The following is a 22,447-nucleotide window of genomic DNA, read 5'->3' as shown; positions in this document are numbered from 1 at the left end:
AAAGTGTTTATTTTTATAAACCACAGTAGTAAGCAGAAACATATTGACATTATTTATTTGTTCCTTTCATTTTATATAAGGCGCGGGAGAACTAAACAAAGGAAATGTAATCGTGTGGGGGGTGGAAACTTTCAAACATGAGGCGAGAGGAGGGACTTTCATTTGGAAGTCTTTGATTGGCTCTTTCCGGTCCGTCAAACTTACAACTGTCCAATGAAATCATTGAATGTGTTTGACCAATGAAAATACGCCATCAGAGGCGCGCGTCATCTCCTCACAGAATTAGCATAGAGGAGGGAATAAATACTTCTGTGAGCGGAATAAGAATCATTATTCTGAGTTTATTCTTCAGATCATCATGCCTGAACCAGCCAAATCCGCCCCGAAGAAGGGATCCAAGAAGGCCGTCACAAAGACCGCCGGTAAGGGAGGAAAGAAGCGCAGAAAGTCCAGGAAGGAGAGTTACGCTATCTACGTGTATAAAGTCCTGAAACAGGTTCATCCTGACACCGGGATCTCTTCCAAGGCGATGGGAATCATGAACTCTTTCGTCAACGACATCTTCGAGCGCATCGGCGGTGAAGCGTCTCGTCTCGCTCACTACAACAAGCGCTCCACCATCACATCGAGAGAGATCCAGACCGCCGTGCGTCTGCTGCTGCCCGGTGAACTGGCCAAACACGCCGTGTCTGAGGGCACAAAGGCCGTCACCAAATACACCAGCTCCAAGTAGAAGAACATCCGGTTTCTCAACCAACACAAAGGCTCTTTTAAGAGCCACACATATTCTCATTTAAAGAGTTTCTTGTTTGTATAAAGTGTTTGTATGTCTCACGCGGTTACTGATGTGGTTTGTGTCGGGAAAATTAAGCTTAAATAGATATTCAATAGATTATTACATACGTTTCTGAATTTTTATTTACAGCGTTTTTATTGTTGGGTTTGTTACGTTTGGTAATATCTTTTGAAGTCTATTATACTAATATATTATTGATAAGCCAGACATTATGACCATCTGCCTAATATGCTGTCGGTCTGCCATGTGCCGCCAAAACGGCACCGACCAGCCAATGCATGGACTCTACAAGACCCCTGAAGGTGTCCTGTGGTATCTGGCACTAAGACATTAGCAGCAGATCATTCAAGTCCTCTAAGTTGTGAGGTGGAGCCACTGTGGATTTGACGTCCCATAGATGCTAAATAGGATTGAGATCTGGGGAATTTGCAGGCCAGGGCATCAATAAGAACTCTTCATTGTGTTCCTCAAACCATTCCTGAACAATGTGTTTGGTGTGGCAGGGAGCATTACCCTGCTGAAAGAGGTCACTGCCATCAGGGAATACCATTGCCATGAAAGGGTGTACCCGTTCTGCAATGATTTATAAGTAGGTGGCACGTGTCAAACTGACATCCACATGACTCCCTCCACTGGTTTGTTGTTTTCCCACAATGCATCCTGATGCCATCACTGGTAAATGGCACACATGTACACAGCTGTCCACGTGATGTAAAAGAAAATGGGACTTATTGGACCAGGTGACTTTCTACTGCTCAAAGATCCAGTTTTGATGCTCGTGTGCCCAATGGAATGGAATGTACTTTATTGTCCCTGTTAGGGGAAACTTGTGGTGGACTCAATAGGCAACATTTTTGCATTTCATTACATCACCCAAAAAAGATAATAAAATAACAATACAAAAGGTACATCAAATACACAACAATTCAACATAGCATACATTTCCATCAATCATAAAAAGTATATCTTTCAGTAAAAGCATCTAATAACAAAGTTTCAAAACACAATAGAAGCATACAATCTACATAATTTTGCATCATTTAGCAATTTAATAGAAAAAGGCACAAATTAATTTTTAAATCTATTCAATTTACACCGTAAGTTTCTAAAACGCCTGCCTGAAGTTAACAATTCATAATTAACAAAAAGAATGTGAGATGGGTCATTTAAAATTCTTCTAGCTTCCCTTAATGTACACTGTTCATACATACATGTCGGATACATCTGGCATAAGTATCCGACTCGTCAATATGTTTTAAAATTAGGTGCATTAAGCTATTGATGACATCACCAGTTCCTCTGCCTTGCTGATAAGAAAACTGGAATGGATCCAGTTTGTTTGTAACATCTGTCTATAGCATTGACACCATACATTTCTCAAGACATTTCATCACTACAGCAGTTAGAGCTAAAGGTCGAAAGTCATTATTTACTAAAGGACGAGCTATCTTTGGCACAGGAATAATAAGAGATTTCTTCAAGAGAGATGGTACCATTTTTGTATCTAAGGACTGTTGAAATATATGGCACCATACAGGGGACAATTCCTCTGCACATGTCTTTATAAGAAAGGATGAGATGCCATCTGGACCAGACGCCTTTTTTGGGCACAGATGTTTGAACATCAGTTTGACGTAATCTGGGTCAGTCATTAATCTTCTCTCATTTGAGATTGAAATATCTAATGACTTCAGCTCCAAATTACATTCAGAATCCAAATTGGAAACTTCAAACCTTAGAAACTGTTCAGATCATTAGCCTTTTGTAAATCATCATTAGTGAAAAGTCCTTTCTTTACAAATTCCATTTTTGTGATACATTTCATTGATTTCCACATTCTTTTAGAATTTGAATTATTAAAATTATCTTCTAAAATATTATTTAGTTTATTCCTAGCAGCCTTAAGCAAGTGATTTAATTCCTTCTGAACAAGCCTCAAAGCTACATGATCATTATTTTTAAAAGCAATTTTCTTCCTATTAATACAATGCTTTATTTCTTTCATGGTGTAACTTTTATTGTTTGGGTAGATCATTATCTGTTTTGTAGGGATTAAATGATCTGTGCAAAACTGTATATAATCTATTACTACAGTGGATTCATCAATGTCGGAACTGTAGAAGATATTCCAATCAGTGCATAAGAAGCAACCTTTCAGAGTCTCAATGCTATTCTTCGACCATACCGATATGTTTTTTGTAACAGGTTTAGAACTTTTCAACATTGTCCTATATGTAGGAATAAGATTAACTCTCCTCTCCAGTATTGTAGGTCTGAACTTGCTAAAGGGGGCCTAGCTCTTGCCTTATAGGCCATTTTTACATTCCCATAGCATTTGTCCAGAGTTCTAGAGCCTCCTGTAGCACATTTAACATATTGCTCAAACACAGCTAATGACAATTCTAAGTAGAAATACGTTTAAGAAAATAAAAACCTAATTTCAGCAGGTCATATCAAAACCAAACTTCAACATAAAAACACGATAATAATTATAACGGGTGAGACAGAAACGCAAGGTTTGCAAGAGTCTGCGTCACCAGCAGAACAGCGCCACCGGAAGTCATGAGAGTGTAGTAATATATATATATATATATATATACACACACATTTATACATACATACACTTGGGCAAGGACTTCAACTGAATCGTCCAAGGAAGTATCAAAGTAAAACTAATACCAGCATGTTTAAATACTTTGAAAGTCTATCTATAATTACAGACCTTGTCTGTTATAATAAACAATCTGTAGAAGAAAGTTGTCTGGAACTATGCCAGTTTTACAGAATTCTTGTTTGTGTGGCACCACCCTATTTTACAATTTTATAATAGAGATAAAGATGTTGAGTTGGACTTTAAAACAATGAATATACTGCAGTAGATATTTTCCTCTCTCTACAATCACAAGGATTGTATTCCAGGCAAATGAAAGAAAAAAATTTGATATTAATGTTGTCTGCATAAATTCTGCCAAAACCAAGTTGATTCAGAACAAGCGTGTTTGCGTACCATTGGCCGAAATGTGAATATACCTGATTACATTCTTAAAATATGGTTTCTTGATGGATAATTGTTCAAAATATAATTAAAAACAACATATACTGTTTGCATATGATTGAACTCAAAAGATACAAAACCCCCACTGCTGTGGAATACTATTAACACACAGAGAAAAGGGAAATATTCAAGTACAGAAATAGAGTTGAGTTGTACTTAAGCAGAACCTCAAAATTCATGTCATATCGGAATTACTGTAATTATGAAATTACATCTCCAGAAATAATTTGTTTCTTTAGCAACACTCAAAACTGCTAAATCACTTGGTCATAAATTCTGACATGACATGAGTTCACCATGAGCTATACTAGCAAATAATATTGGGATAATTAATGGCATTCTGTTATGTATAAACCCAGCAGCAATGGAAGACTGCTGTAGCAGCAACAAAACATGGAGCTCCCTGCCACAATGCGAGTAAATGTTATTGAGCATTGATCTCTTGATTATGAGGAACAGAATAAGTGTGTATGTTTAAAGGTCCCCTGACATGCTTCTTTGCTTTGATATAGGCCTTAGTGGTCCCTAGTACTGTATCTGAAATCTCTTTTACAAAATTCAGCCTTGGTACAGAATTATAGCCACTACAAGCCAACCCATAATGAGCTTTCCTTCAGACGTGCCGTTTCGGTGCCTGTAGCTTTAAATGCTAATGAGGAGGAGAAAGGCGGGGCAAGGTGAAATGTGGGTGTTTACATTGGATATATTGCAATGGCACTTAGACACGCAGTCGTTCAGATGTTGCGAACGCATCTTTTCACACTCATTCACACCATAAGACGATATTAAAGTGTTAATATCTACATCTTTAAAGAAATATCAACAGTAAAACCTTTACCTCTCCTAAAAAAAGAAAGAAAAATTACCTACCTTTCGGAGTTGTTCGCGTCGCTGCCGTAGTGATTTCGTACGTGAAGTGCGAACACCGCAGCGCGTGAGCTGTTATTCAGTGCGTATGAGAACTGTCAGCGCAATGTTTCGCGCGATGGTCGTTTTCCTTCAAAGTGGTGGGATTTCTCTTACAAATAGCCTACGTTCAGTCAAAGAGCTGCGAACGCAGTCAATAGCTTTAGAAATCCATGGTAACCAGAAAGCCCTCCACAACTTCGCTCTACTGTGACCGAGTAAATTAAATTTATCCATTGATCCTTCTGGGGATTGGATGAAGGAAGTAAAAAAAGACTTCTGTGATCATTTGTGCATTCAATTATTGAGCAACTTTTGTGCTTCGATCGGTCACACGCCATAATATCTCTCGAGGATAAACTAAAATCGCGCGCGCTCGTACTTCCTAGCTCGTTTTCTCATGGGTGGGTCAAATTCTCTGGGTGGGCAAAGCAGAGAAGGGGGAGGTAACCTTTCCCCTTTATGATGTCATATAGGGGGAGATTCAAGATCAGCCTGTCTGAGATCTCATTTTCTCACAGGCAGAGAAAGATAGCCAAAACTCGGTTTACACCGACTGAAATTTCTAGACACGAGGGGACCAAATACAGGCTAGGGGAACTAATATTAATGTTAAAAAACCTCAGAAAGTGAAAATTTCACGTCAGGGGACCTTTAAACAAAAACAATGGGATTCAATTCTTGATGTTTCTGTTTTGTCTCCAGAATTTATTAATCTCACAAAAGGAGTTCATTAAATAGTATGATGAAGGATACCCTGACAGAGACTGTGTCAGATCATCAAGAAATTTAAAGAAGATTTCACACTTGCTACTAAAGTCACTTTTGAGGTAAATAGCTGGATGAGCTTTACAGGATTAGCTTTAGCTCCATTTACTCTTGGAAAGTCTCTTGTAGTAACAGGAGCAGGGACAGTTGTGGCCTTAAGCAGTGGACTTGGTGGTCTTATTGTGAATTTAATGAAACTGCGGTAGTATATGATTTCACGACAAACAATTGAAGCTGAACTTTAGGAGTTTGAGAACAAAATAGGCCCTTTGAATGACATGATTACAAATATTAGTTATTATAGAGTGGAAATATCAAGAGACCTTGATAAACCACGGCAACAGTACAGTTTATTTGGCAAATATTTTGCCTGTGTCTGTGAGTGTTTGGCTGGAACACTTATGGGAATTATTGCTGGGCTTGGCATTGTGTTTGACCTTCTCTCAGTTTGTGATGATTTTAAGTAGTTGGATGACGTGAACAAGCTTGCTGTCACAGTTTGTCTCCACCATGTTCAAGGACTCTTATTTTGAAGTTTTCTCCTGCACTACATTTCCCAGAATCCACTGCCCGGATCACTTCCTCGTTATTCCCACCTTTATACCTTCTAGTTTTGATCATTGGCTGTCAGTGCTTGAACGGTAATGTTTGTAAAGTAATGTTAAAAGTTATTGTTTGTTTCCACTCCAGCGTTTGCTCCCCTCCTACGGTTAATATTAAAGGTTTAAAAGATTCTACTCCTGCGTGAAAATTTTCACTTTGCATTGCCCGCTAGATTACACATTTGTATTTAAACTCACGTTCGCGTGAGTAACGCAAACCCACAAGTATCCCCCTTTCTCTTCTGGAAAAGGACAGGAGGAGGGGCTTCTATGACTTGGTTCATAATAAAGTATAACCGTGCATATTTTCATTTGCGCCGCCCAGCACGAATTCATGTCTATTCGCATATTTGCATTGACTTTGTATGTAATCGCACAGCATGAAATGCTCGCTTTGCATTGTATGTGAATGCACCATAATGTTTTGTTGGACCACCTTTAGCTCTGATAACGCCATGTATTCGTCTTGGCATTCTTTTGACAACCTTATGCAACGTCACAACATTCATTTTTGGCCAAGATCTTGTATTGATGATGGGAGAGTCGAACCACTCCATAAAGTCTTCTCCAGCACATCCCAAAGACTTTCAATGGGGTTAAGGTCAGGACTTTGTGGTGTCTAATTCATGTGTATGAAAATGATTCCTCATGCTCCCTGAACCACTCTTTCACAATTTGAGTCTGATGAATCTTGCCATTGTCATCCTGGAATATGCCCATGCCGTCAGGTTTTTTGTGGTTTTATACATTTATATTTGTATTGTATTGTAACATACATTTTACATTTACACCAGTTTATACTCATTGCTTTAAAAAAAATGCTTACAACTCAAGGCTACTTGGACTTCAGTCTGTGGTTAATCTGTGTGTCCCACCCTTGCTAAGTGATTTCTGAATCTATAGATGTGTTGTGGCTTTATCTTGGCTTTGATGTTCAGTAGGTCAATACTCTTTGAAGGTCAAGGGCTTTTTCTCATTGGCAGCACTTAATGTTGTTTGTCTGAGGTGTAAAGCCTCCAACTCAGGAATGCTACACTTTGTATATTTGATTTTGGTTGTAAGTGTTGGTAAATTTGATTGTGTATTTTAATTGATTCGAATCAGCAGAATAGCTATCTGAAGGAGTTAACTGACTTTGTTTTCTTCAATTCATGCCATTGCAATCAGTCTTGTTTCTATTCCACTATGTATATCCACTAAGTGTTATACTGTGTGTACATTGTATATTGTGCATAGTTCACAGAGTAAACAACCTCTTTCACAAAACAAGCATGTTGTGGTCTTCATTTGCTTAGCATCATTTCATCGTTTCAAGTATTATTTTATCACATTTAAAACCTTTTGACTCCGTGGCACCATATCACGTGCCTACATTTACGCATTTGGCTGATCCAGAGCGATTTATAGTGCATTCAACATTTTATCAGTTAGTGTGTTCCCTGGTACTATGAATAAGGTCTAATGGCACATTTTATAAGCCAATCAACTAAGCTGCAAATGTTTATTGTCATTTTTCTTTTTAGTATTGCATGTATTTTTTATTTAGTCTATGAAGTATTCATGGAAACTCTAAGCTAAAGCACGCCAGTAGAAAAAACACAGATCATTAAATGTTGTACATAGCTCATTTCTTCTGTCCATCAATCACTTAGGCAAAAGATTGCTTTGCTTTAAACTCATTTGTAAGGATGCACCCTTTTTTTGCATGAACCAAAAAAAAAGTATAAAAATTTTGAGGATCTGCTGTTGTAGAGAAACATTACATTACTGTAGTAATGTGTTATGCTAAAATATTATTCTGTTCCTTTAGTAGAAAACAGGGTGTAAGGTATTTCAGAGCAAACACAAAAGATATGTTGAATAGTATCAAAAGGCTAAAAAATAGAGAGATAATTGTTTTAGTCATAGTCATAATACACCATAATCTGATGTCAGAGCAGATAACAAAATCAAGGGTTTTCTTAACAGATTTTACACTGCAAAGTAATTTAACTTAGACCACACTTTAACTTAACAGCTATATTTTAGTGAGAGCTGGAGAGGGATAATTTCCCACAGGTGTCAATCCTTACCATTCTTCCTCTCCCAGCCTTTTGCTCCACTAATGTTGCACGGCCACGCCCACATCATCAAGATGTGCACCTCCTCTGGTGAAGTGGAACAGGTAAACAGCTTTTTATCAAGAACTGCAATATGCAGAAAATACATGTCCAAAGGAGGCAAGTGCATACTGCTAGCATATATAATGCTAAGTAAGCAAATATAAGTTAAAGATACACTGTATTTTCTGAAAGGCATTCATATGAAACTTATTTTGCATCCATGCTAAGAAGTTTCAGTTAGGCTGACAGGGCCAACACTTGGCAATAATCATATGTTAGATTAATTCCTGTTGTTTGCGAAGATGCCAGGGCAGTGATGTTAAGATCTATGTGTAGTTTAATAAAAGTATAACAGTACAAAAAAGTAGCAAATAAAAAGGTAAACAAAAGGCAGGCAAGGGTTCGGAACATAGGAAGAGCCACAGAATGGCATGGTAAATGGTCTGCCCTTATATAGCGCTTTAACCTTAGTGGTTTTCAACACACACACAGCCATTGGGAGCAACTTGGGGTTCAGTGTTTGTCAAAGGACTCTTCGGCATGTGGGCCAGGAATCAAACCGCCAACCCTGTGATTAGTGGACAACCCACTCTACCACCTGAGCCGCAGCCACCCCAAAGCAAACAAAGTAATTCTGAGAGACAATAGGGGTAATCCAGTAAACAGGCGAAAAGCCCAAAAAACACAAGCAGGCTGGGAAATATGATGAACAGGAAGGATTCAAAACAGGAATGGTAAATACAGCTCAGAATTGCAGACTTGGCAGAACAAGACTTCGCACTGAATGTGTGTAAACCGGGAGCTTAAATAGACCAAATGAATGTGAAACAGGTGGGTGAGTAATCAATCAGAATGGAGGATTATAGGAAATGTTGTTCCTAAAGGGTTAGTGCTCTGGAGATGGTGACCTCTGGCGGTGCTCAGGAGAGATAGCAGGCGCTGCAGGTTTAACATCTGTCATAAGGAGTTGATATTGATAATATAGAAATTCTACCAAAGAGCGATGGAATCTCAGATCATTACCTCATCTCATGGAAATCATGTTTAGTTAAGGTCACCAAACCCATGCAGGATTATCGAACATGTAGAACAGGGATGGGCAGCTTTGAAGGGGGCGAGGGCCAACATTTTTTCTCCATTCTACCAAGGGGCTGGATTACAAATCCGCACCCTAACAATGTTCACCGCCATTACTGAATTACTCATTATTGTGGTTAATCTATGCACAACTAATGCAATGTTTTTTTTAAAGATTTTGTTACCTACATTAACATTTTTATTTAACAATATTTATAAAAACTAATAGAATTATTTTGTAACTTGTGTTTTTACTAAAACATGCTGTTCACATGTAAAAATTAATGTTCAATTGACAAGCAAATTTTTTTCAGACTTTTCAAGACAAACACACAAATGAACAGACAACATTTTCAACTCCACCTCATAAATCAGTTTATAGGTATTAGTTAAAATCTACATATTATCATCAATAACAATACTGCATACAAGAGCACAACATTTCAATGCATTATTACAAAACATTTCAGCACACCAACATACACGCACGGACCGAACCGTCCCGTGTGTCAGAGAACATTCTCTCTATTCGCAAGACTTAACATCAGTCAGTCAGTCAGACATCTCAATCGTGTCTTCAAAGTGTCTCCCTCTTATAACAACTTTAACATTTTTCACAAGCACGAGCGAAACAGTATTAGATGACTTTGGTGATTCCGGTACTGTCACGGATTTCCTAAAAACTTGATGCCTTTTCCCCTTGTGTTGTATTTACCCTTTACATCTGTGAGGAGAGCAGCTCTGTGTATGTCTCTTTGATCACTTGATCAATGGTGTATTTGAGAATCAAATTGACATCTTTAATGACAGATTTCGTATCCAGGCAAACAAAAGACATGGGTTCCACCTGCGTACATTAACAATAGTGTCGCTGACAAGCGGAGGTAAAATTTTGCTCAACAAATGATGAGTGAGTGGAAGATATTGTATGCTAGAATCCTACAGCGATCACCAGGTCTGCGAACAACAAGTGACCTCTTCTGGTCAATAGTTGTAATAACATCATAAACTGAATGCATTCTGTAATGGTGGCAGTCCCTGTACTACATTTTAATTAATCATTTTAAATCAGAATTCGGGTGCCAGACAGGTTTAGACCAGTCAAAATTAATACCTTGTCCCAGATAGCTCTAAAAGCCACCAATGACATGCAATAAAAATTCATAATCATAATAATCATAAATCACAACAGAACAAAACACCCCAAAATAATTATTAAAGTGTGTGTGTGTGTGTGTGTGTGTGTGTGTGTGTGTGTGTGTGTGTGTGTGTGTGTGTGTGTGTGTGTGTGTGTGTGTGTGTGTGTGTGTGTATTTATCACTTTGTGGGAGCAAATGTCCCCATAAGGATAGTAAAACCCGAAATTTTTGACCTTGTGGGGACATTTTGTCGGTCTCCATGAGGAAAACAGCTTATAAATCATACTAAATTATGTTTTTTGAAAATGTAAAAATGCAGAAAGTTTTCTGTGAGGGTTAGGTTTAGGGGTAGGGTTAGGTTTAGGGAATAGAATATAAAGTTTGTACAGTATAAAAACCATTATGTCTATGGAAAGTCCCCATAAAACATGGAAACACAATGTGTGTGTGTGTGTGTGTGTGTGTGTGTGTGTGTGTGTGTGTGTGTGTGTGTGTGTGTGTGTGAGTGAGTTAAGGCAGGAGAGTTTGTGGATGGTGCACACTGGTTCTCGGAGAGTTTGCATGGACCTGTTTGGTGACTGTGGGCAGAGTGGGAGTCCAACACAAGGGAATAAAGGTAGGTCAGAAGAATCAAAGAATCACTCTGCGCTTCCACTATAGACCTTTATTTTACCGTCACACCTTGACCTTGGAGCTCTTTGGCAACTGAAGATCCTCTGAACTCACGCCACTCCACTTTCGCTCAAGAAGTGCAATCAACGGCTATGAAGAAAATCCAGCCCTCACTCTCTGGTGATAAGCACTGTCAGATTTGTCCCTTTGTGGTTTCTTCGTCTCTCCTCCGATCGCGGCTCTAATCCACATCACATTACACAAAAACAAACTTTCATTCTCCTCAACTTCACCTCAAACCAGTCTCAAAAGGGGCAGTGCGCAGTTCTGCTCCACCACAAATCTTTACAAAATCTCTTTTTCAAAGAAATAGAATCAATCCTCAGTCTTGTCCGACGGGCCGTATTCAATGATACAGAGGGCCGTATAATGGGGTAAGCAAAATAAACTTGTTTTTCCTTGAGTACATTTATTTTGCTTACCCCCACTGGCAGAATTTTTGTCTTGTTTTAAGTCTAAAGTTCTCAAATTTGGTCAGATTTATCTTAAATCAAGATTTAATATATATATATATATATATAGGAACACATACTAATACTGTGTTTGACCCCCTTTCGCCTTCAGAACTGCCTTAATTCTACGTGGCATTGATTCAACAAGGTGCTGAAAGCATTCTTTAGAAATGTTGGCCCATATTGATAGGATAGCATCTTGCAGTTGATGGAGATTTGTGGGATGCACATCCAGGGCACGAAGCTCCCGTTCCACCACATCCCAAAGATGCTCTATTGGGTTGAGATCTGGTGACTGTGGGGGCCATTTTAGTACAGTGAACTCATTGTCATGTTCAAGAAACCAGTTTGAAATGATTCGAGCTTTGTGACATGGTGCATTATCCTGCTGGAAGTAGCCATCAGAGGATGGGTACATGGTGGCCATAAAGGGATGGACATGGTCAGAAACAATGCTCAGGTAGGCCGTGGCATTTAAACGATGCCCAATTGGCACTAAGGGGCCTAAAGTGTGCCAAGAAAACATCCCCACACCATTACACCACCACCACCAGCCTGCACAGTGGTAACAAGGCATGATGGATCCATGTTCTCATTCTGTTTTCGCCAAATTCTGACTCTACCATCTGAATGTCTCAACAGAAATCGAGACTCATCAGACCAGGCAACATTTTTCCAGTCTTCAACTGTCCAATTTTGGTGAGCTCTTGCAAATTGTAGCCTCTTTTTCCTATTTGTAGTGGAGATGAGTGGTACCCGGTGGGATCTTCTGCTGTTGTAGCCCATCCGCCTCAAGGTTGTGCGTGTTGTGGCTTCACAAATGCTTTGCTGCATACCTCAGTTGTAACGAGTGGTTATTTCAGGCAAAGTTGCTCTTCTATCAGCTTGAATCAGTCGGCCCATTCTCCTCTGACCTCTAGCATCAACAAGGCATTTTCGCCCGCAGGACTGCCACATACTGGATGTTTTTCCCTTTTCACACCATTCTTTGTAAACCCTAGAAATGGTTGTGCGTGAAAATCCCAGTAACTGAGCAGACTGTGAAATACTCAGACCGGCCCGTCTGGCACCAACAACCATGCCATGCTCAAAATTGCTTAAATCACCTTTCTTTCCCATTCTGACATTCAGTTTGGAGTTCAGGAGATTGTCTTGACCAGGACCACACCCCTAAATGCATTGAAGCAACTGCCATGTGATTGGTTGATTAGATAATTGCATTAATGAGAAATTGAACAGGTGTTCCTAATAATCCTTTAGGTGAGTGTATATATATATATATATATATATATATATATATATATATATATATATATACAATAAATTATATAAATAATTCACATTTCAAGAATGTATAGATAATTATACGCAATAAGACAAAAATACTTGCCAAGTATGCCAACTCCTGCCAACATACGAGGCCCACCTCACTGACCACTGCCTGCATCATCTTATATTTGGATGGACTAATCAGCAAATAAACTTCTGTAAACCACATTAGAATTGATAATTGAGTAACACTCTTTTAGACCTCTGCTTCATCACTTATTTTAACCCCTTAACATCCAGACTTTTTTTATGCACGAGCTTGAAAACAACATACCCAAAATAAAACTCTTCCAGTTCTTCAATCCTTTGGTCTACAAACACAAACTTGGCTCATTTGAAAGTCGACACTTTTTATTGAAGAGTAAAAATGTATCATTTTAGTATAAAAATTAGTTCGATCTGTTCAAATATTTTGAATAGTGACTGCAAATATTATTTATAAAAGACTACGTGCAGTGCCCCAAAACACATCTGATACAAAGCCACCTGTCTGATGAAGGTCTGACTCAATTATGAAGTCGATATGACCAAAATTCTTTGTTCCATAATGATTTATGTACAGTACTTCCAAGAAAAAAGGCCACTTAGAGGCGCCAATAGACCACTTGTAGTAAATTCATAACATTGATCAAAGTGGTTCAAAACACAAAAATCAAAATGTACATGAAGATATTTTTTATTATTATTTGGGAATATATTATAATGCATTCCACATATATTTATGCATTTTATAAACAATGTGAAAAGAACATTACAATGTGAAAAGTTGCAATGGAAATAAACTTTAATTACAATAAAGATGCTTCTGTTAATTTTTCCCCCATACAAATGTAAATTGACTACATTTTGAATGTCATTTTTCAGAGCTTTTGCTCTGCCATTCACCCAGGGTCTATAGCCACTGCCTCAAGCAGGGGAGCCTCACTGTCCCTGGCTTCAGTCACCATCAGTGAAGCCTGCAGCACACCTGCTTCCAATGCAAATTGAATGAAAAGCAGTGGGGAAAAATGAAGTCAATGCATTGTGAGCGCGCATGCTCTGGGGTCTAACTCACGGTGAGTGAAGCCAGGGAGGGTGGCTCATCTCAGCTTGAATGATATTCAAGTTGTTCAGGGGGTTTGATGAAAAAATGCAGTCGGGAGAAGCGGTTCCTCCAGGCCCTATAGGTGATTGTGACTGAAGTAATGGATGGTGGCGCCTCTCGGCTTGAGGCAGATGCTAAAGGCCCTTGGTGAACGTCTGAGAAATATCAGTGAAAAAATGCCGTCAGGAGCATGTGTTCTCTATACCCTAAGTGATGGTGACTGAAGCCGAGAAGGCTGGATCAGATCGCAGGTCCAATACCCGAGTTCTTTGTCAAAAGTATGGCAGTAACACACTATAACTGCACATTGTGCATAAAAGTGCAAACACAAACAAACACAGTTCACGGTTTTCCCACTCCTAAACTTTGCAAATCGGCATTAGGGATTTATACAACCCTCATTTTGTTGTTTTCAATTTGTCATTAGCTACATGACACATCAGTCGAAAATTATCTAGCTTTTCATTTTTCGGCTTTATCCAGAGAAAAACATGGATGACACAAATCTTGTGTCAGCTGCCCTGTTTGGCTATTTTGAGTGACTACCCAATCACAACTGCACAAAAATGTTTGAGGGAGGGCTCATTTTGTTCGTAAGACCCTCCCAAATATCATGTTTGTGTGTTTTGCTACTGAAACAAGAGCAGAAACTCTGTAAATATGCTTAGTTAGTTTATTGTAAAATTGTTTTATTACTGTCCACTTTCCAATAACAATAACAACATATATAAATAAAGCCCAAAGTGTCTTCTTTCAAAAGATACCACAACTGTGTCCATACTCCAAAGGGTGCCTTAAATACAACCATTTAAGTTCAGGTATGTCATTTTCATGGTTTGTGCTCAGAATGGGGAGCGTATCAACAGGTTAATGAAGAACTTAAACAAAAGACAAACACACAAAGGTGTCGTTCAGCTGTCCGTAAATCTCTCCCTCCCGCACTGCAGTCTCCAGTCAGCCTTTATCCCTCTCTAAGGCTTGATTAGGGGCCGGGTGTGTAGCATCACGACCCGCCCTCCACTCTGTCACATTCCTCCGTCGTTCTCTCAGGCCGGGGTGCTGTATGTGAGCATCACGTACACCCCCCCTCCCCCTCTTTCCCTGGGGAGGGGCGTGCCTTCTGCCCCACCTACCAGCAGGTCATCCCCGTCTACCTGGTTGAGGGAGGGGACAAGGGGAGGGAAACCAAAAACTATTTGGCACCTACATGCCATAACGGCGATCGTACCATATAAACAAAAACATTTAAAAAAAGAGTGGGAAAGGCCAACATGGAGTGGCAGTGGAAGAGAGAGAGGAGAGAGAAAAAAAACACTTACTCGCCGGTTCTCCCAGACACCGTAGCTTGGTCCTTGGCCACCCTCTAATGGACGACAGCCATGCCTCCCTGGACTGATCGGAGGCAGACCTCTGGCCCCTGGCGGACGGAACGTCCCGCTGTGTTTTTGGTGGATGGTAGGGGTCTCCACAGCCCCTGTCAGCGGTAAACGCTCCAGGCGGTTGATTGGGAGCCCCTCCTCCCCTCGCAGTCGGCGGCCGTTCCTCCACTTTCAGGCAGCTGGGCTCCTCCGGCGGATGGCCAATGCTGCTCCATTGGGGTAGATGGTAGTGATGGCGTATCCCTCCTCCTTCCTGGATTTCGGCACCAGTGTGAGAGTCGTTGATAAGGAGGTTGTTCCACTCACAGGTAAGGATTTTAATGTCCACAATTCAGTACTCACAGTGTCACACAATAATCTTTTCAGCTTCACAATCATAAACTGGCAGAGCCATCCCACAGTACCAGTCAGAAGCGACTGTATGAGGCTGTTGTCAGAGGTATTTATTTGTAAATTGTATCTACCAAGAGAAAAGTTCCTCCTTTTGTAAGAACTACTCATGGGGTGAATGATATGAACATAAGTTTTTGAAAAATTATGAAAGATTATTTTAAAACAAATCATAATATTTGATCTGTTTTATATTTTAAACATAATTTTTAAATGCAAAAAAAAAAAAAGAGTCTTCCCTGTAATTGAACATCAGCATTATGTTCATATCATTCACCCCATGAGTAGTTCATACAAAAGGAGGAACTTTTCACTTGGTAGATACAATTTACAAATAAATACCTCTGACAACAGCCTCATACAGTCGCTTCTGACTGGTACTGTGGGATGGCTCTGCATGTACAGGTTTTTCACAAAAACTCTCGTCGAGTGGTGCTGGCCTCTCTGTAGAGTTATAAAGATCATTGGGGAGACACCCAATATTTCCAACTTATGAAGCTGAGAAGAGAGGAGGAAAAATGGCATGTAGTCACCCTCTACTCTATTTAATTTCTGTCAAAGTTACAATACGCTTCATTAAAGTAATGATACATATTCTTGAAATAACCGTATTGTTGATTGCTTTTGCCTTACATACTAGGACTGATAGACAAGTAGCAGCAGACACAAAAGAGCACATGAACAGCTCTACATTTATGGATCATGACTGCAGGGTTACTGTTCCTACAACAGTAAAAATATATATATTGAATGACACTTACTAGCAAGTCCACAGAATATTTTTTTTTTTTTAAATTGCCATATTTTTTTATTTATTTGGAGGCCCACTGGTCATCAAATGCAACTTCTTGGGCTTTCAGCTTCTCCTTCTGTATAACTTTAATACCACAGTTTTTGCATGTTTTGCATCAATCTCTTTGTTGCAACCACTACACTGGCGGGTTATGGCCCCAGGTGCCATTGGGTGCTTATGCAAAAGATGGGACTTAAAAGAGCCGTTGGATGAAGTAGTGGTAGAGAATGTGGAAGAAGAATTACTGTAATAATATGATGTAATTGCAAGACAAAAAATTGCATTAATTGCATAACTTTTTATTATACATAAAATGTAGTAAAAGCATGGTAAATGTTGTGAAAACTGTACTTCCCTTATGACTTGAGTTGTCCTTCCACACGACCCAGTTGAAACCACTCTACAATAATGCGAATATTTTAATATTGGATATTGTGTTTGAAAATTTCAAATGAAACTGGAAAATAATTAAGTGCAAATAAAATGTTTTTTGTTTTTGAAAGATGGCATTACAACAGTTGTGTAGGGCAACACCTCTCTGGAGACTATCCTACTTCATCTGTGCATTATCTACCAGTCGGGTATTTCATTGTACGAGAAAATACATCATGTGTGAATACATTTGTTTTGTTCCCTCCTTCACTATATATATATATATATATATATATATATATATATATATATATATATATATATATATATATATATATATGTGCAGACGGAAAATGACTTACACAAATGAAGACATATAACCAAGTATGAATGTAAAAATAATAATTATAATGATGATAATAATAACTGAAATATAAATTATGGTTGGAGGTGAATGTATTTTTATATTATTTTATGATTTAATCACAGACGTATAGGCTGCAGAGTTGTGGTCACAATGAACTGCTCTGTGGAAATAAAGTGAACTGAACTCAAAACACCTCATGAGCTGAGATGTCTGAGGTCATTTGCAGCACTCGTTGAAGTTTATAATATAATAAAGAGTGTTTCTTCCAGCAAGTGTCTGTGTGTCTACGGGCACATTATTTGTAATATTAATTTGATAATAATAATAATAGCCTAATAAGAATTAATATTATTAATGGGAAAATGAGGCAAATATCTTCTTGACATCATCATAGGCATCAGCTACTGGCGATCACTCTGACCATCGTCGATCCCCGAGATCATGGTCTGTCGGCACAACCCTAATGTACATTTCTCTCTATAAATTCACACAATGTTCAGACAGTCTCTTGCTAGTTTTTCCTGTACATTCAGAATAATTGCTGCTTTATATTTTAAAGGCTCATTAGTATGGTTGAGTATTTCTCTGTATTGTAGAACAGTTTTAGTAAGGTTACTTATAGCATTCTTTCTCAATCCTGGAACTCAAACCGTTTTCTGATAACCTGGCAACATCTACTCAACTAATGGCTTAAACTAATGCCTACTAGTCCACTGGGAAAATATTTGGTCGGGGGCAGCCCTAATATATATATATATATATCACTTAGTCGCTTACGTCTTCACGTCTTTTTAGAGATGTCGTTCCGTAAGGCCCTCAATGACCTCCGCCCCGTTGCTCTTACTCCCATCATCGTTAAGTGTCCTGAGAGGCTGGTCCTCTCCCACTTGAAAACATGCCTGCCCCCAACACTGTACCCATATCAGTTAATCTACAAACCCAAAAGGTCAACTGAGGATGTTATCGCCTCAGCTCTTCACTCCGGCCTGACTCACTTGGACAAAAACAACACATATGTCAGGATGCTATTCATTGATTTCAGTTCTGCCTTCAATTCTACTCACTGATCTTGGCATTAGCACCTCCCTCTGCAACTGGACCTTGGACTTTCTCACTAAGAGACTACAGTCTGTTAGGATAAGCTACAACATCTTCTCCATCCTCACTTTGAACACTGGTGCACCACAGGGCTGTGTGCTGAGTCCAATCGTCTACTCCCTCCACCCACGACTGCATACCTGAGCATGGCTCCAACTCCATAATCAAGTTTTCAGATGACACCATGATGGTAGGCCTGATCAGCGGTGAGGATGAGACAGGCTACAGGGAAGAGGTACAGCACCTGGCGATCTCACACTCAACACCTAGAAGACCAAGGAGATGATTGTGGATTACTGGCAGACTAGGAAGGGCCACAAATACACTCCCATCTACATTGATGGGGACAAAGTGGAGCGTATGACTAGCTTCAAATTCCTGGTTGTCCGTATCGCTGATAAGAAAGGCCCAAAAGCGCCTTTACTTCTTTAGGAAGCTAAGGAAAGCTCACCTGACCCCCACATCCTGCTGAACTTTTACCACTGCACTACTGAATGTATCCTAACAAACTGCATCACAGTGTGGCATGGCAACTGCAATGTCTCAAACAAGAAGGCCCTCCAGCGGGTGGTGAAAACTGCCCAATACATCACTGGTGCTCAGCTACCCTCAATCAAAGACATTCAACACAAACGCTGTCTAAGGAGGGTGAGAAGCATTATCAAAGACACCTCTCACCCCAACCATGGTCTGTTTACTCCTCTCCCATCTGGGAGATACTGTAGGAGTCTTCGCTGTCGTACCAGCAGATTCAGGAACAGTTTCTTTCCCTCAGCTGTCAGCCTACTGAACTCTAAACTCTGGCGCTGAACACTACATCCCATTTGAACTACATATGTGTATTTTTTGTGCACATTCCCTTGCACATTTCTTTGCAAATAATGTCCACGTATTTATGCCACTTGCACTGTTATGGTCACTGGCCATATATATCCTGTATATATATATATATATCTTTACATATGTATATTTTATTCTGTACAATGCACCTTCAGTGTTTATACTTCTTCATGTTTACCTTGTACTGTATTCATATACATTTGCTTTGAGCTGGTCTCTGCTTCTCTACATCATAACTTTGCAATCCATAAAAATCTTTATATATATATATATTTCTTCGTTTTATTTGATGTTTTCATTGCCACAAAATAAATATGGCGCTGCTCTGAATAAGATATATTGTAGCATTTCATGAAATCAACTGAGTTCTATCAATTTAATAGAATTTGTATTATTTGTTTATTTTTTTATTTAATTGATTTAATTTTTTGTCAATGAAGTATTCATGAAAATACAAGTTCTTTGTAATGAAAAAAAAACTTTGTTAGGCTAAGCAAGCATGATGTTGTTGGGTGATCTGAAGTCAAAACTTTAAGCATGGATCACGGATCATTAAATGTCGGACAATCAGTGATTGATTCTGTCTATCAATCACTGAGGGGAAATCAGGTTTTGCTTTAAACTCATTTGTTAAGAAAATAAATTCAAAATAAGGATGCACCTTTTTTGTGCATGTGATGAACATTATTTATAATCATTTTTTTAAATGTATATTATTATTATTATCATCATCATTATTTATTAAAAATATTAAATAAAAAGAGTATTTTAACTCAAATCAAACACATGATCATCTTTAATTGGTTCTTAATAGTTAATTAAGTGGATTGGAACACAAAGATTAAAATAGAAATGTCATGAACTACTACTATTCTTTTTCAGTTGTAATGTGTGACTTATGTGACAAGGCACACAGAAACGAGAAATTATTCCAGATTATTCACACATTGATTCAGAGTTTCAAACCATCATCCATCATAAAGCACAAATCAGTGTGTTGAGAACTAACACTGATGTTATGAGAACTGATTTTAACACCATAAATGCCTCAGAACACCCCAAAGTTTGACAAAAAAGGATCGTTCTTCTCTCTCACCTTCGCTCACACTCTTTGAATCTTATTTGCAATGTAAAATATGCAGATATGTGTCATCTCAGATGCGTCACTATCACTTATATAGCGTGACACATTCTAATGCAACAGATAAACATTTCTTGTCTCTGTTAAGAGAATTTTATTTGTGTCTCATCATGAGGAGTGATTTGCTTGTTGTGCTGTTATCAGGTCAGTTTGATTTTGTTTTCAAGTTGTTTGTATTTGATCAAATGTTTAAAAAAATAAAATGAAAAGTGTACTTTGATCTGCTAGTGTAAAGAAACTAAATATTATTATGTTTTATGTGTTATGTTGAAATGCTAAAATATTCTATATTAGTATAATAATAACAATAATATTTAGTAAAAAACAGGTTGTAAGATATTCAGAACAAATACAAAAATATCAAGATTTATGATGAATATCATCAAAAGGCTGAAAAATAGGGATACAGTTGTTTTAAACAAAATCTGTTTTCCTCAAAATATTTTTCAGAACAAAATAGTGTATTACTAACTTAGACCACAAACATGTTTTAGAAGAGATGTTTTAATAACACTCATTTTTACATTTCTTTGATTTACATTTGATTTGACTGTTCTGAACTGAACTTGATGATTTATTAAATGTTATCACACAATTACCTGGTCTCTCCAGATGTTGCAGGATATGATGCAATCCCATGTTGACTGCAAACATTGACTGAATGTTTGTGGTTTTATTGCAGCATTGTTGAAACTGAGCAGGGGATTTCCAATTGCCAGAGATTTTGCATGAGGGTTTGGAAAGTAAATTTAAGTTAAAATGAAGGGCTTTCATTCCTGCATAAGGCACAGCAAGTTACTGTGCGCTTACATACATTTTCGTGAAAGTTCTATTTCTAAGTGCAATTTTGGGGTGGGAGTGCCAGCAGAAACAAGTTTCTAATAGTACATGTTTATCAGCCAGAGGCAGGGCTGGACTGGTAATCTGGCATACCGGACATTTTCCCAGTGGGCCGATGCACTTTGGGGCCGATCAGGGGCGGACTGGCCATCAGGAGGATGGGCCAGTGGGTCGGCCGCGAAACGCGAAACACCATAAGCTAAAATCAGCCACCACTTTATGCAGAACGGACCACAAAATGGCGGTGCGATATGCAGAAAAGGACAGCTAAATTTTGGGCCAGATGCTTTGTAAAATCCTGGGCCGATTTATCTTCCCAGTCCAGCCCTGGCCAGATGTCTATTTGATATGTGTGTTACATATTTATTTTATATTGTTTGATCCTCTGCAATATGTCTAAAATACATATGGCAATAAGAAATTCAGCAAATGTCTTTGAGACGTTTATGATTTAAAATGTTTGTAAATCTGATCTTTTTAATATGTTTAGCAGATGTTAATTAGATTATGATGCTTTCTGGATGAAAAGATCTTAAACAGACATCTCAGAGGTGTATGTGTAATGTAAATGGGAAGAATTGCAATGGTGGAAATCAAAGCCTTTCTCAGAACAGCTTTGATGTTCTGAACGCTGATTGGTGGTGTTTGTTGGGTCACTCAACTGTTTGTCATCATCATTGTCATCTGTACTAAATCTTTTTTTTTTTTTTTGTGAGGAGGGGAGATGCTTTTTATTCCAATTATTTGCTTGGATTTTCAGGACACCAGCATTTCAGAATGACCAGAGCAACATTTGAGATGCGATGGTCGGCTGGTTAGTCCAGTTATGAACAAATTATTGGTAACACTTTACAATAAGGTTGCATTAGTTAACATTAGTTAGGATGAGCCAGTCGTTGCGGTAGTTGATTATGCGGATGCCCATTTCCCTCAGCGGGGCAAGAGCTGCCTCTGCGACCTTCGTGAAGATGCGAGGGGACAGGGACATGCCGAAGGGGAGGACCTTGTACTAATAAGCCTGGCCGTCGAACGCGAACCATATAAAGGGTCGTGTCGAAGCAAGATAGAGACGTGGAAGTAAGCGTCCTTCAGGTCTACCACTGCAGGGTGCGGGTTAGTGACTGAGGAGGATGTCCCGTGTAAGCGTCCTCTGGACTTGTCAGAACCAGCAGCCGGGGGGCAGCAGTCGTGGGTCCGGAGGCGGGGGGGGTCCGCGTCCGGAGTGCCGTGACTGTTGAGGTGTGG

The 22,447-nt window shown here is 38.9% G+C and overlaps 2 protein-coding genes across 10 annotated transcripts in view; both read left to right on the top strand.

The window, feature by feature from the left end:
- Nucleotides 1-212: 212 nt before the first annotated feature.
- On the top strand, nt 213-2,424 carry LOC127617771 (histone H2B-like). Its single transcript, XM_052089849.1, has one exon. It carries the CDS (start codon nt 359-361, stop codon nt 731-733), a length of 375 nt encoding a protein of 124 aa, XP_051945809.1. The 5' UTR covers nt 213-358; the 3' UTR covers nt 734-2,424.
- Nucleotides 2,425-20,425: 18,001 nt separating this feature from the next.
- LOC127653904 (putative C-type lectin domain family 20 member A) overlaps nt 20,426-22,447 on the top strand; it is a 34,816-nt gene continuing 32,794 nt past the window's right edge. For all 9 annotated transcript variants that reach the window (XM_052140820.1, XM_052140754.1, XM_052140763.1 and 6 more), the window contains exon 1: nt 20,426-20,506. In XM_052140820.1, the coding sequence (XP_051996780.1) occupies nt 20,473-20,506 (34 nt within the window). In that variant the 5' untranslated portion in view covers nt 20,426-20,472. The remainder of the gene's footprint in view (nt 20,507-22,447) is intronic.

The sequence above is a fragment of the Xyrauchen texanus genome, chromosome 2, assembly GCF_025860055.1.
Source record: "Xyrauchen texanus isolate HMW12.3.18 chromosome 2, RBS_HiC_50CHRs, whole genome shotgun sequence".
In the NCBI taxonomy this organism is placed as follows: domain Eukaryota; kingdom Metazoa; phylum Chordata; class Actinopteri; order Cypriniformes; family Catostomidae; genus Xyrauchen; species Xyrauchen texanus.
Note: the sequence above shows the minus strand (reverse complement) of the source record. Positions and strands in the feature narration are given on the sequence as shown.

Coding starts and splice junctions, on each gene's coding strand:
- LOC127617771 (XM_052089849.1), top strand. CDS start 359: ATGCCTGAACCAGCCAAATCCGCCCCGAAGAAGGGATCCAAGAAGGCC.